This window comes from Xenopus laevis, chromosome 7S (assembly GCF_017654675.1).
Source record: "Xenopus laevis strain J_2021 chromosome 7S, Xenopus_laevis_v10.1, whole genome shotgun sequence".
NCBI classification, from domain to species: Eukaryota; Metazoa; Chordata; class Amphibia; order Anura; family Pipidae; genus Xenopus; species Xenopus laevis.
This window is the reverse complement of record NC_054384.1, coordinates 30447377-30463143: the sequence shown is the minus strand read 5'-3', so window position 1 is coordinate 30463143 and position 15767 is coordinate 30447377. Positions and strand designations below refer to the sequence as shown.

Genomic DNA, 15767 nt, shown 5'->3' with positions numbered 1-15767 from the left:
GGGGGCAGGCTAAGGGGTCTTTTTGAAGGGTGTTACAAATTTACTGGCAGCTGCATTGCCGGTATTTGCAATACCGGCCCCGGCCTTGGCAGGTGTTTTACCGGCTAGGCCGGTAAAATACCAGCCAGGTGGCAACCCTAGCCATGAGCCAAGTTGAGAAACTCATCCCAGGACTGGTGGAAGCAGCCCACAAAGTACCAGAGGCAGCAAAAAGCTGTTCCTGGTAATTTCAAGAACAGAAATTCAAATTTTCCCTGTGTCTAAAATAACTAAACTAAGCATTGGGGGTAGGCCTGGACTGGCAATCTGAGGGTTTTGGCAAATGCCAGAGGGGCTGCTATTAGATGCTATAGAAAGGCAGTATTTAGTGGGCTGGTGGGGGCTGTTTGGGCCTCTGTGTGGGATGATTGGGCCTCTGTGTACCAGAAATACCAGGGGCAAGGGCGATTCGCCAATGAGGTGAGTTGAGTCTGGCACCTCAGGCGGCAGCGCCCCACTAGGTACAAGGGACGGCAAAAATGCAGCTCCTGGTACTTTAAGAGCCGAATTTCTGGTTTTCAAAAAAATTCGTCTCTTCTAGCGCAGAGAGCTTAGTTAGGCTCTCTGCACTAGCGTACTGGCCCTCTCTGCCGCCTCGTGGACCCCCCTGGCGCAAAAATGTAAGCACACGGGGGAGGGGGGCAGTGGCAACTGCTGCTGCCTCAGGTGGCGGAGGGGCCAGGATCGCCCCTGACCAGGGCCTATTTTGATTCTCAGTGCAGACCTGATTAGGCATCCACCAGGTCACCTCAGGGCAATACTGAACAGTGAAATACCCTGTGCATCGTGTTGTAGATTCCATTTAGGGATGCACTGAATCCAGGATTCGTTTCGGGATTCTGGCAGAATTCTGCCTTTTTCAGCAGGATTCAGCCGAATCCTTCTGCCTGGCCAAAAAAAATTTACATATGCAAATTAGGAGCGGGAGGGAAATCAAGAGTGACTTTTTGCCACAAATGCTGTTCGGTATTCGGCCGAATCATTCAGGAAATCCAACATAGTGGATTTGGTGCATCCCTAGCTCCTGTATAGAGATATTGAGTGTATATGATACCCCCTGGCACTGATAGTATCACAGCTGTGCCACAAACATAAATAAGGATATGGAACACATAAGGTAATTAGAACATATAAGAAAAGTGATTGTGGTAAAAGCCGCTGCCAGTTTTATACAGTGTAAGCGGTGCCTCCACGTGGCGCGCCACTATGCCATAATCATGTCATATTTGTACAGAGGCATCAATGGGAAAATGCTTCGTCACACTCTGCTCATTCATTGCACAGGCTGAGAGGCGGGGGCGTGCCCTAAACCACACCTCCTCGGAGAGCCGATTGAGCGGTGGCCGCGCCTTATTGCTGCTCAGCCAATAGGAAGTGTGTGTAGGAGGCGCGTCAGTGCATAGCGTAACTCTGCAGCCCTAGGCTTGTCCTTATTGCTGCTTGCAGGCTGCTGTTTAGCCGCACTAATCAGAAATCCACTACCATGTCATACAGCGTCGAGCAGAGGGCCAAGGCCAACAGCCTGGAGTACCGGCTTTTCTTCAGTGAGTGAACAGGGTGACTGACGTCTGTATAACATTAGTGTTCTCTGTTTCTGTATAATGACTCTGAGCGACGTCTCTATTCATGTGTTCTTACTCCTGACACATCTCCCAGCATTCCCCGAGTCAGCAAAGGCTGTAACACAGTGGTGATAGGCTGGCGATAGTCAGGTGGTACAGATTTGTTGTAGCTAAGGTTTCTACTCCATGTTATATTTAATATGCACAGTGAGGGGAGGTGCTGTGATTTGAATGAATGCTGTTTGCTCTGTGTTATAATCCAGCAGTGAGTTGTGTAGACTGGGCAGGAGAGGTTTAGTGAAGAACATAGAAGGTATCAGATCCATAGCTAGAACTGTGTAAGAGAAAAGTTAACCTAAAATTTAAATTTTTGAATGTTTCAGGTTGCTGTAATTAAATCTACTTTGCAATTGTTCTTTTGTGTAGGCATTATGTTTTGCCTTCCAGTTTGTTACATAGTGGGGGTCATTTATCAACACAAATGGGCAAATTTGCCCATGGGCAGTAACCCACGGCAACCAATCAAATGTCTGCATTCATTGTTCTACTAGCAGCTGGCTATAAAAAGCTAATCACTGATTGCTGAGTGTTGCTATAGGTAACTGCCCATGGGCAAATTTGCCCAGTGCTGATAAATGAGCCCCACTGAGTTTTTAAAAGGCACATGTCCATCAAGTTTAACCTTTTTAAGTCTGTTGATAATCTTCCTTAGGGCTCTTACAGACAAGCGTTTGAAGCTGCGTTCTGTTTTTATGCGTTCAGCCGCAGGGGAGCGCAGGAGTAGACACATTCAGTTTTTTTCAATGGGGCTGTACTCACACAGGAGCATGTAGGCACCGAACGCAGGAAAAATACAGCATGTTGCGTCTCCACCTGCGTTCGGCGCCTACATGCGCCTGTGTGAGTACAGCCCCATTGAAAAAAACTGAATGCGTCTACTCCTACGCTCCCCTGTGGCTGAACGCATAAAAACGGAACGCAGCTTCAAACGCTCGTCTGTAAGAGCCCTTACTGCCAGTTGATCCAGAGGTAAGCAACAAAAAAAAAACCCATTTGAAGCCTTTCCAATTTGCCTCCGAGGAGGAAAAATTCCTTCCTGCAAGATGCAGATGCTATTGAACCAGTCCCTGGATCAGGCCTGTACTGGCCATCTGTGGGTTCTGGCAAATGCCAGAAGGGCTGCTGTAAGATGCCATAGATAATCAGTATTTAGTGGGCTGGCAGGGAGCTGATTGAGACTCTGTGTACCTGAAATACCAGGGCCTATTTTGACTCCCAGTCCAGACCTGTCCTGGATCAACTTGTACTATGAGCTATCTCCCATAACCCTGTATTCCCTCACTTGCTGAAAGCCATCCAGCCATTCTTAAAGCTATCTAATGTATCAGCCTGTACCACTGATTCAGGGAGAGAATTCCACAACTTCAAAGCTCTCACTTCTTAATATTTAGCCATAACTTCCTTTCTTCTAATCAGAAAGGGTGACCATGTGTCTGCTGGAAAGACCTACTGGTAAATAAATCATTATTCTTCTAGTTAGCTGGCCAAAAGTGGTTAGAATGCTTGATTCAGTTTGTATCTTTTTTTTAAACTAGTCCTATTAATACACAGCTTTCTACAACCTAAATCTCATGTACACCTGGTATCAGAAACATAGCAGTAATTGGAGACCGATAGAGTAATATATGTATATGTGAACCATTAACATTTTCCAAGGTGCTGTAATGTATATTAGGGTTGATAACTACAACCCATGCACAGTCCCTTACAGTCTATTGTACTGGCAGGTACATTAGATGGCTTCATGAAAGGGTTTAATACCTTTTTTTATTTTTTAGAAAACACAAGGTTATGGAAATTAAATGCCAAGCACAAAATTGATTGGCTCTGATCTCACTACTCTTTTGGGGTTAAGAAGGATTTTTTCATGCTCTGATGTGCATTGCAGAGGCTTTAGATATTTGTTGCCTTCCTCTGGATAAACTAGTACTGTATTACATGTGCCTTTTTTCCAACCTCATCTGCCAGGACACTTTGGCAAAGGAAGGTATACGGTTGTTGTGAGTAGAGACATGGTGATTCTACCGTTCCGTCTCCTATACAGGGGTCAGAAATCTTCAACTCTCTTACACCCTGTAACTGTTTGAAGTAGGCATCTCAATGTTTATTGCATATGCACATGGTTTTTCATTGAAAATTGACCCTACTAATGCTGCTACAGTCGCGTAGTGGTTTTCTTAAAGGAACAGTAACAAAAAAAAAAAATGAAAGTGTATTAAAGTAATTAAAATATAATTTACTGTTTCTCTGCACTAGTAAAACTGGTGTGTTTGCTTCAGAAACTCTACTATAGTTCATACTGGAAGCTGCTGTGTAGCCATGGGGCAGCTATTCAAGGCGCAGGTTATGTAGCAGATAACAGATGCACTCTGCAGAACACCATTGTATTTTAATACAGAGCATATCTTACCCACTAAGTATCCTGTGCCTTTTCTCCTTTTTCAGCTTAAATGACTGCCCCCATGGCTACACAGCAGCTTGTTTATATAAACTGTAGTAGTCTAGTTCATAACTTTTACCAACGTCGGGCTACAGTACATTATATTTTAATTACTTTAAAAAGTTTTTCTTTTTTTTTTGTGATACTGTTCATTTAAATTGAGCTAGCCATGCCATAGTTGCCAGTATTACTGTGATCAAAGTCAGTGTAGACTAGAGTCTGAAAAACAATTATTCAATGCCTTTGAGATGATCATATGGAAAAACATATAAAAGGATTAAATGTAAACATTGCAGTCAGGGATCTCATTAGTGCACACTCTTGCAATTAATTGGATCACTATCCCTGGAGAATGTGGAAAAAGTTGTATTGTACTGTGTTGCTTTAAGATCCATCGCTACGGGTGCTAGGCTACAGCTCCCTTTACAATTTAACCCCTGATAATATGCTTGAGAAGGTGGGAACTGTAGAAACCTCTGACACAATTTCAGAACTATATTGCCCAACATGCTTTGATGGTTGGTGAGTTGCAGTTCTGCAATAACTGGAGCGTTACATTGGAGGAGAAACATTGAAATAATATTTTTAGCTAAAGGAATATTCATTTAGAATATTGATCTCATGGTAGGAGATAAAATACTAAACACTTCAGGTACAGGTGGTGTTTTAGACATACCGTATATACTCGTGTATAAGCCGACCCGCGTATAAGCCGAGGTACCTAATTTTACCTATGAAAACCAGAAAAACTTATTGACTCGCGTATAAGCCTAGACACAACTCAGAAAAGTCTCAGAAATATCAAACAGTCTCTGGCAGGCCTGAGCAAAAAAAAATCAATTCTCTATGTCTGCACTCATTTTTATGTGTGTGTATATTATATAAATATATAGCACAAGCCAACATACAGTATAGCTGCATTTGTGAACAGTCTTTTGCCATGGGCTCCTTTGCATATTGCTATAAATTATATTTTGCTCCAATTTAATGTTAGAAAATTAAAATACTTGCTCGGAAGCAAAGACAAACAAAACACACATACATTAAAAATTGACTCACTGTGTTTGGTTTTACCCAAAACAAAGTTGGACTAAAAAACTAAATTTGCTTATCAAGTGCAGGAGACAAAAAAAGGCAACTAAATATACCTCTGTTTCAGTACCGCTCCTCGGATCAGGTCTGCCAGGCAATTTGATGCTGCGAGGCTACAGCACAAGCCTATGTGCGTCAAGTCATTGTTCAAATAGCACCTTTTGTTGCTGTAGCCTTATGTGCTTTGCTCCTCGGGCAAGGCAAAGGCTCCTACTTTAAAAATAGGGGCAGCTGATGCTGGCAGGCAGAAGGGGAGAGCGCCGGGGATACAGCTTCCTGCAGCCGGCGCCGGATCACGTCGCTGAGCTGATGACGTCAGCGCGCGCACGCACTCCTTGCGCTGTTGCTGTTGCTGGGAGCGGTATCATGTGGGATTCATCGCTACCGGTAAGCTGACCCGCGTATAAGCCGAGGTAGGATTTTCAAGCACATTTTGGGTGCTGAAAATCTCGGCTTATACGCGAGTATATACGGTACTTAGTGATCAAGCAGGAGCTGGAGGATTTGGATGCTGGAACTGCTTTCAGTAGAGATTAAACAATGACTAGACTGCATGCTATTCCATCAATTAATGCCTAGAGTCCTGTGTCGTCTGTAATCTTCTTAATGCCACAGTTGAGCACACATGGAAACCTTTTTTTTTTACCCCTAATGGAATGTTGTCATGTAATTAGTGTGCATCCTCCTGTATTCTTATATTGCTGATGTATTGTGACATGTTTTGGGAAATGAACCTTGTTTGCAAATCGTTTTCTCTGTTCTGAAGATTTAACAACTTCACTCCATGTATTACTAGAATAACAGCATAGAGCTGAGGTTTATGTTTTCAATCGTATTCAAATGTTCCATAGAAAATTATATTGGAATATGGTCCACTATATGCAACAAGTTGGGCAGCACTGACATATTATAGTAGCTTTGTCACTGCTGTAGACTTGTCATAACAAAATTCTACTTCCTTGTTCCAGATACCATTGTCTTGTGCATGGGTGTGGTACAGGTGAATACGGAAGCTTGGGGATTACTTATAGGTCAGCAGAACATGCATGTGAATGTAAGAAAGAATGAATGTGTTTTGGGTTTCACTAACTATATGTATATTCTTTCAGTTTTAAATTTGTCTTGTATTACAAGCATATAATCTTGGTCAGTTCTTTGTGTATAAATTCTTTGTGTGTAAGTGACCTATGTGTGTATCTATTTAACTTCATCTTTTTAGATGATCAAAAGAAACACAGCCCAATCTATTTTGTTTGTTTGGACTCACTGGGGCACAGGCAAGTGCCAAATGCATGTGGAACACATCAAGTTGCTAACTATTATAAAATACAGGAGTGAGTTTTTTCCTGCAACAACCTATTTCATAAAACAATTCTTTACTTGATGAAATAGGTTGATATGGGACATTTTTGCATATTTTAGAGGTGTCAAAACCTGTCTTCCTGGAGAACAAATTTACTATAAGGGTAATTTACAGCGACTCGGCCTGGGTTAAGAAAGAGTTTTAAAGATTAAAAAAATGAATGGCAATGCGTGAAGGGAATGAATGAAGGGAGCTTCTGTTTGCAGTGTGTAACATACACAGCACTAAGGCTAGGGCCACACCGGAAGATTCAGGGAGATTGGTTGCCTGGCAACTAATCGCCGCGTCTTTGAGGCGACTAATCTCCCTGAATGGCTTGCTGGTATCTCGCACCCACTAGCGCTAAAGTCGCCTGCGCCTATTCGCACGTGGCGATATGTTTTTCAAAGTCGCTCGAAATTGCCTCACGAGGCAATTTCGAGCGACTTTGAAAAACGTGTCACCGCGTGTGAATAGGCGCAGGCGACTTTAGTGCTAGCGGGTGAAAGATACCAGCAAGCCATTCGGGGAGATTAGACGCGGCGATTAGTCGCCAGGCGACTAATCTCCCTGAAATCTTCCTGTGTGGCCTAGCCCTAAAAGTTTTATATAAAGATAAAAAAAAATTAAGCATATAAAATTTGTACACTACTAGGCCCAGTTACATTTTGATTGCTGCTACCTTTTACCTCTCCGTTCAGATTCTGGAACAGCAATAAAATCCCCTCTCAGCTACAGCACTGGAGTTGCTTTCTTACATGTTTCTGATGAGGGGCTTATTATACCTGTAGTGGTATAATGTCCAAAATGAAGCAGATTGTGTTAATCCGCTGCACTCAACTGATATATGTGTTCAAGAGACTGGGGTACATTTAGTAAGCTGGGCAAATATGCCCAAATGCAATAGCCATCAATAGGCACTAAACTTTGAACAGTCTTCTGCAGGTAGATTATTGAAGGCCAGTTTCTGGTTGCTATAGGTACTTGATGGGGCAAGTTAGTAAAAAAAAAAAAAAAAAGGCAGGTTGAAGGGCTGCAGTGAATTAATAAGTGTTCAAGTGATCTCATAACCTTAAAGTGGACCTGTCACCCAGACACACAAAGCTGTATAACAAAAGTCCTTTTCAAATTAAACATGAAATCCGATTTCTATTTTTTATTAAAGCATTCATAGCTGTTGTAAGCTTATTTAAAAATCTCAGCTGTCAATCAAATATTGTCTGCCACTCCTCTATGCCCTGGGCATAGAGGCGGGGCAGACAATTACTTTCACTTTCCATTCAGCACTTCCTAGATGTCACTGCTCTCCACATATTCCCCCGTTCTCTTTACCATTTAAATGTGTAGCCAGGGCACCCATTCTGGTGCACAAACAAGATTCTGAGATGATGCAAGCTTTGCCTTATTAACAGTGTGCACAAAATGGCTGCTGCCTGCTTGCTATAATTTTAAAATCCCAGACTGAAGGAAACAAGATTCAGATAATTTATATAGTGTAATTAAAGTTTATTTTGCTTGACTAATGTGATAAAATAGGATTTTGAATAATTTTTTTGGGTGACAGGTCCCCTTTAAATTAGCCAGGTATTTTAAAATGTGATTGAGGTGCTGATTTTGATAAGTGCAGTTGACAGTGGCAACCAGTCAGACATTTGTTTTGAACAGGCTACTAGAAAATTAATTCATAGTCCTAAATGGTGGCTACTGCATATGTGCAAGTTGGTGCTTATATTAGTATATACAACCTACCTATATTTACAGTATTTAGAATACTGTTGGAATAGAATTAAAGTCTATTTCTACAAAGAATGGTGTGTCATATATGGTGCCACTATGCAAACAAGCAGCTTTGTGTAAAAGGACAGTAACACGTGGCAATGCAGATTGATCTATGTCAGTTCTTCTGTTTTATAATAGATTAGAGTATTTAAAATGTGTCCATGAGCATATCCAAGTGATGATTGATCCACAGGTTCACCAGCAGGGTTAGAGTGCTTCTCACATTTGTCTGTAGTAAATGACTGTACTTAAATTACTAACCGTTTAATAATGATGGCAGTTTCTGTTTTTGATTTCCCTTTGCAGCTACTCTAGTGCTACAGTGCACTACACAGCAAGTGTCGGCTAAAAAGTGATGCTGGAAAAAGCATTGTATTGTACATTGTTGTTTTTACTTTACTGAGGAAAGTAACGGGAGGCACTCATAGATCCCACAGGCAGGTTAAGTATAAAGAATCTGCAGAGTTTATTAGGCAAATAATAACCAAAGCCTTACGCATTTTAGTGCACCCAGACCCCATGTATAAACTAGTGAGATTTTCTACTTATACAGCTATGTACCAAGAATGTTTTTATTATTATATCCCTACATAACTGATGCTTTTTAACTTGGAATCTGGTGTATAATGTAGTGCTATACTCTGTATTATCTTTGGACAGAGGACACTGCCTTTTTAGCATGTGTAACACGGGACTCTCTATTGGGTGGATCCATATAGTATAGGTGGAGGAAGGGTTATCCGCACTGATATGCTATACACATACAAATTTCTGAATGTCTCTCGCTCGAGTGTTTCTTGAAACAATAGAACATGTTTTATGTGCTGGATTAGACTAGTATAATAAAATAAATCAGTGAATAGCTCAAGCATAAGCTCTTATGAATGTTTTGCACAGGCAGGATATTAGTCAACAGCTGGTGGATAGTACTCACTTGAACCTATTCCTATTTAAAAGGAAATTTTGTGTGATGTATATGTATCCCTAAGCCTGTAAACTTGCATACCCAAGATACTTCTCCTTTTGCTCTCCACATTGGAGAAACAGATGGCTTAAAGGGGTGGTTCACCTTCAAACAACTAGTCGTTTTCAGATAGATCACCAAAGATAACGACTTTTTTCAATGACTTTCCATTTTCTATGTGTGACTGTTTATCTAATATTGAAGTGTAAAGTGTAATTTTTCACCTTCTGAAGCCGCTCTGGCAGGGGGTCGCCGACCCTGTAAACTGTTCTAAATGGATACATTTAGTAGATACATTTCTTATCTTTGTCCCTGCTGAGCAGAATCTCTGGGTTTCATTACAGGCAGCTGTAAGACTTGATACAATAGTTGCTAATACTCCAGAGATGCTGCTGAGAAATGGATCAACTAAAGGTTGCAAAATTGTAACAGTTTAGAGTCTGCGCCTGAATTACTGAGCTGCCAGACTAAAACACCAGAGACAGGGACATTAAACTTTAAACTTAGATTTTGGAAAAACAGTAAAAAAAGAAATAATGGAAAGTAATTGGAAAAAAAGGTATTTATTTCTGGGGAACAATCTAAAAACAAGTGAATTGGAAAAAGTGTTTGACTAACTACCTTGATCATCGCTCACTCCTAGAGATCATCTTCCTGGGCTCTTCAGCACCAACCACAGAACCACAGAGACAGAACCACAGAGACAGAACCACAGAGACAGAACCACAGAGACAGAACCACAGAGACAGAACCACAGAGACAGAACCACAGAGACAGAACCACAGAGACAGAACCACATGCTGACTTGCCTTTTAAAGACTAGTAGCATCTGACACCACTGGCCAGTATAGGAATTACTATGGCATGCTGGAATTAACGTAATTTAATGTCACACTTTAAACACTTTAAAGGAGAACTAAAATGTAACTAAAGAAGTAGGCTTGAAATGTTGTACGTTATGTTTTGAGCTTCTGTACCAGCCCAAGGCAAGCGCAGCCTTTAGCAGTAAAGATCTGTGTCTCCAAAGATGCCCCAGTAGCTCCCCATCTTCTTTTCTGCTGATTCACTGCACACGCTCTGTGCTGCTGTCACTTACTGAACTTGGGGACCGACGCACAATATGCAGTACACATAGACTATAAATATCACAATATAAGGCTGATTAGTAATTAATACAGATAATTTCTACATGGCAGAACAGAAACTAGTGCAACTAGCATCAGAATTTAATAATCGGCCTTGTAGTATCAGCTTATATTAAAGACAAACCTCATTTTCTGCTTGATAATTTGTGACGACCCCTAAGCTTAGCTTCTCAACAGCTGCTCAGAGCCCACTGAGCATGTGAGTGTCGCAGACACTTTCCAAGATGGTGACCCCCTGTGACAATTTCTTGATCATTGCTGCTATTGAGAAGCTGACACTTTAGGTTGGTGCAGTATGTTCAGTATATAAAATATGGCATTTTAAGCCTTATTCATTTTAGGGTTTAGTTCTCCTTTAAGGGGGGCAACAAACCATTTCTATTATTTTGTATGGATTCAGAAAGTTTTTGCTCTGTCAACAAGTTGGAAAAGGTTAGACCCACTTATTCAAGTTGTAGTAGGATGTGGTACAACGTTTCATATTGGCTTTGATATAGGCTATAACTTAAAGTTTATTTAGCTTTGATTTTGAATTTTGCTTTTCACTTTAATTATTCTTGGTTGTAGAATATTTAATTGCATTAAATGGTATTGTGGTAATCTGCTGTAAACAGATTGTGCCCCGAAGTCATTAGCTCCACAGATAGCAACATATTTGGGTCTGTTTTATATTTTCATGTGCAAAGTTCAATTCTTCTATCAATGGTGATTACTTTGCTGTTGGATTCTGCTAACCCCTTCCCTCTTCATATCTGTAATGTTTCTTTGTACTTTAGCATTTACGTAATGCAAAGCTCAGGTCATTTAGCTAGTAGCGAGTAAGCTCTAAATCTGTCAAAAATTTTAAACAGACATGCATTTTTATATCCTTTTACCTATACCACTACGTACCTTTAACAGAAATTCTTTCCTTCTACAAAAACTAGCCTTGCAGTGTGTAATTGGTCTCCTGTGTATTTCTGCTTCTAGCTACATTGCTGCTGCATTTCAAAGCTGATTTTTTTCATGACCCCTGATGCTGGTTTCATAACATGCATAGTTATAGCTAACTGGGTTAAACGCTATGTTACAAAAGTAGTTTCTATCTATACACAGGCTGCCATGCCCACTTTTACATACATAAGCCCCGTGATTTTGTTGAAGGAGACATATAGGATAAGTAAACGCCTGTAGGCCAGGGGTCCCCAACCTTTTATACCCATGAGCCACATTTAAATGTAAATGTAAAATAAGTTGGAGAGCTTGCATAAGCATGCAAGAATTTCCTAGGATTGCAAAATATGGAATGTTATTAGCCATTGGTAGCCCCCTATATGGCCCCTACAGGGGCTTTGTGTGGCAGTACACATTTTTATTTAACTAAACTTAACTAACTAAAATCTGCCTCCAAGCCAGGAATTCAAAAATAAGCACCTGCTTTGAGGCCACTGGAAGCCACGTCCAAGGAGTTGGAGAGTAACATGTTGCTCACGATCCACTGATTGGGGACCACTGTTGTAGGAAGTAATGAATAATATATAACTTTTATTATCTTTAATAAATGCCCTTTTATTGTAGCTCCCTTTCTGTGTTTCAATTGAGTGGTGGAGTCTTAACGGTCGGTCCCTGCAAGAAGCACAGTAGGAAAGGGATAGCCAATCACAACCCTGCAGTTAAACAAACAAAGACAGGTTCACCTAGCTGCTGATTGGTTCTTATTTTACAGCGCCGAATGCGGAGTGCCGCCAGCTCCCTTGCACAGCCTGGGAAAGGAGGCAGTAGGAAGTGTTTCAGCTGGGCAGGAAACCTGAAACACTACTTTTTAAAGCACTATCCTTATATATTGGAAAAGTGTATAATGCTCTGACACATTCTTGTTTTTCAAACAAAATGTCTAAGAAAAAGTGACTGGTTTCTTAGTTATGTATATTATGTATGTATTGTGAAATTGGTATCGCTTCATATAATTATAACAATAAAGCTTTTGTGAAAAGCATTGTTTTACAGTCTTATTGAGAATATTGTTTCCATATCAGATGACTGACAAGTGTCCGACATATAGATTACCTCAAACATTGGTCAATATTTGTATGTAAAGACAGCCATGCTCATTATAGCTTTCATTCTTCCTTATTGTTCCTATGTAATCATATGTTTGCAGCTGTCTGTGCTCTATTAATGCTGGCCCTAGAGCTGGGAGCATTAGCCAGTGCTATAATCACTTGATACTATTTTGGAGTATAAATAACTGCTCACATCTTGACCTTTCAGGGAAGATTGTGTGCTATTCTAAAAATCAGATGGTATGGTTCTATGACCTAATTGTAAGCCACAGAGTTTGTATATGTATAAAACTGAAAATAATAAATGAAAATAATAATCACTGCATCCCATGTGTCCTTCTTTAAAGCTATTTCTTATGCTCCTCAGTGTTAACCTTTTATTGGCTTTCAGTCTTTTTCCCTGTGGTCAGAGTGCGATACTTGGAAGCATAATCAGAATTAGTGCGATTTTTAAACTTTTGCACACAGGCCCTCCTTTGTGGTTCCAAGAATCAGAAATTTGGTCTGGGCCACTTAGCTCTTGACAAGGTAACCGATTCAGTGTATGAAAATGTTGTCCTTTTCTTTTTTGTATCGGTCCCAAATTTCACCCAAATTAATTTCACCCAAATTAATTTAAGTCTGGGTTTCTGGGGATTCCTTTGGAAGTAAATCTTTCACTATTTTGGGGCCATTTTCCGTAGCAAAGATTATTAATGAAATATGAATACTGAAATATTCCAGGATTTTACAGGAACGTATCTGTATACTTTTAAAAATCTCTCTAAATTTGGAAAATTTAAATTAAAACAATATGTAAAAAAGAAAATTCTCTAAAATATAAAATGCTAAAATCTCGCTGTTTAATGTAACAGGTCACAGAACAATGCAAGTGTGCTGGATGCCACTGTGCTAGTACACGATAGTGGGCCAAAGAAAACCAACAAATAATAATAATAATACCTTTATATGCAATTGTGTTCTTATTTATTATCTATTTTATTTCTAGCTATCTCCAAATAGTTTTTTATTCTTCAATGCAAACCCTGTTTCTAGAGCAGTGATCGCCAACCAGTAGCCCGTGAGCAACATGTTGCTCTCCAACCCCTTGGATGTTGCTCCCAGTGGCCTCAAAGTAGGTGCTTATTTTTGAATTCCTGGCTTGAAGGCAAATTTTGGTTGTATAAAAACCAGGTGCACTGCCAAACAGAGCCTCAATCTAGGTTGATAATCCACATAGGGGCTACCAAATGGCCGATCACAGCACTTATTTTGTACCCAAGAACATTTTTCATCCTAGTGTTGCTCCCCAGTGACCGTAGCAACTGTATAGCAGTTTAAATGCCAAACCAGACAACCATCTTTGTCAAAAAGGAGGTTAATATAAATGCCTCTTTTTTTCTTTTACATTCCTACTTTTAAATATGAGGATGAGTACTGAGCTTCAAAGCTGAATGTGGCAGTCGTGTGTAATAAGCTCTGTACCTCTGTGATCTCAGGTTCATATTATATCACATTGGTTCTTTTGACTTCAAAGAATTTTCTGTTATTGTTCTCTGAGGAGCATAGCTGTTGCTTGCCTGTTGCTAGAGTGATTTATTGTAATCTCTAATTATAGAATCATCTTATTTCCTCATCTGCTGTTCAACCTAGCTGCATGCCCTTGTCTCCTAGGAAAAAGTCAGACATTGTTTTCTAAATAGTGAACCTTTATATCTTTTGGCCGACCTGAATATTGCTCTATTCACTAGTCAAAACTCTACACTGATTTATTTATTTATTTATTTTACTTAAGCTTAATAATTGTACAGGTACTGAGTTTTGTTTCTTAGAAACATGTTTGTCCGCTAACTTTTTTTTCATAGTTATGTGTTACAATAAATTTGTTTACTTTGGAAAGAATTGGAATTACTGCAACATACTTTTCTGGAAATGTTTTTTTCTTTACATTTGTAATTTATCTTTTAGATTACAGCAAATGAACTATTAAGTTAATAGCACATTGTGTTAGAAAATGTGCTTATCAGTCTAATGGCATGAAATTAATCTGCTGCAGGGGTGCAGTGCTTTACTTTGTAGTTCCATTGGAGCCGCATTGACCTATTATCAACAGATGGAATGTCTTCACATTCATAGACTAAAAGTGCAGATGAGGAATGGACTTTTTGGAGAATCTCTGTAGACAGATTGGATTGGACATCATGCGATTTCTTGAAAACCTATTTCTCTGTTTGGACATTTGATCTTATTTACTGATAATCTATCTTTGATCATGAATGAGGCATCAACAGATTTGAGATTCAGAGGTGGCATATCTCCTTTCCTACCCATCCCTAATTCACATTTGTTGCTCAGGCAGTCTTTAGAACTAGTCAATATGTGGCTCTTAATGTTAATAATTAATGGTAGATGGGTTCTAATTATGAAGCAGAAACAACCCCAAAGGAGAAGACTGACCCCTGAATTATTGAAGCCTTTCTTTCATATTTCTGATTTGGTTTCCTCTACAACATTTTAAAAGACTCGCTGTATCTTGAGAATGTAATGGCAGATGAAGGTTATAGGAGACATATTGGCTAACTAAAGAAGGAAAGGGCTCCACCCCTCATTTGAAACTTGAACAGCTACTGTAGAAGATCTATAGGGAGCCCCAGTAAAGGAGCCATTCTTGTAGATAATATTACATTTTTTAGCCCCAAGTAAAGCCAACACCATATATTATCATTATTCCTTACAAGATTGGGGAGTTTACTTATCCTATATGCCTGCTTTATTAAATCCTCGGGTACAATTCTGCAATAAGTAAAGGTAATACATGCAGGGAATCCCTTTTATAGAAACTTGTGACCCATAATGCTCTGAATTATGGGAAGGTCATCTCCCATAGAGTACATTTTAAGCAAATAATTCTCATTTTAAAAATATAATTTTTCTCTAATAAAATAGTAGATTGTACTTAATGGTAACTAGTTGATTAACTCAATTTTGGTGACAAAATAGTCCTATTAGATTTATTTAATGTTTAAATGTTGTTGTTTTTTAGCACACTTAGGGGCAGATTTACGAAGCTCGAGTGAATGGTTCGAATTTCAAAAAGTTCGCATTTCATCGAATAGGCTATATTCGACCATTCGACTTCGATTCGAAGTAAAAATCTTTGACTATTCGACCATTCGATAATCGAAGTACTGTCTCTTTAAAAAAAAACTTCAACTTCATACTTCGCCAACTTAAAGCTCCCGAAGTGCAATGTTAGCCTATGGGGAGCTTCCAGAGCACTTTTCTAAGTTTTTTTTTTTTTTTTTTTTTTTTTGGTTGAATAG

At 39.6% G+C, this 15767-nt stretch overlaps 1 protein-coding gene across 1 annotated transcript in view; it reads left to right on the top strand.

The window, feature by feature from the left end:
• Positions 1-1386: 1386 nt before the first annotated feature.
• The window catches only part of ppa2.S (pyrophosphatase (inorganic) 2 S homeolog), a 50096-nt gene continuing 35715 nt past the window's right edge, over positions 1387-15767 (top strand). Inside the window, exon 1 of the mRNA XM_018227571.1 lies at positions 1387-1583. Within this exon, the coding sequence (XP_018083060.1) occupies positions 1523-1583 (61 nt within the window). The 5' untranslated portion in view covers positions 1387-1522. The remainder of the gene's footprint in view (positions 1584-15767) is intronic.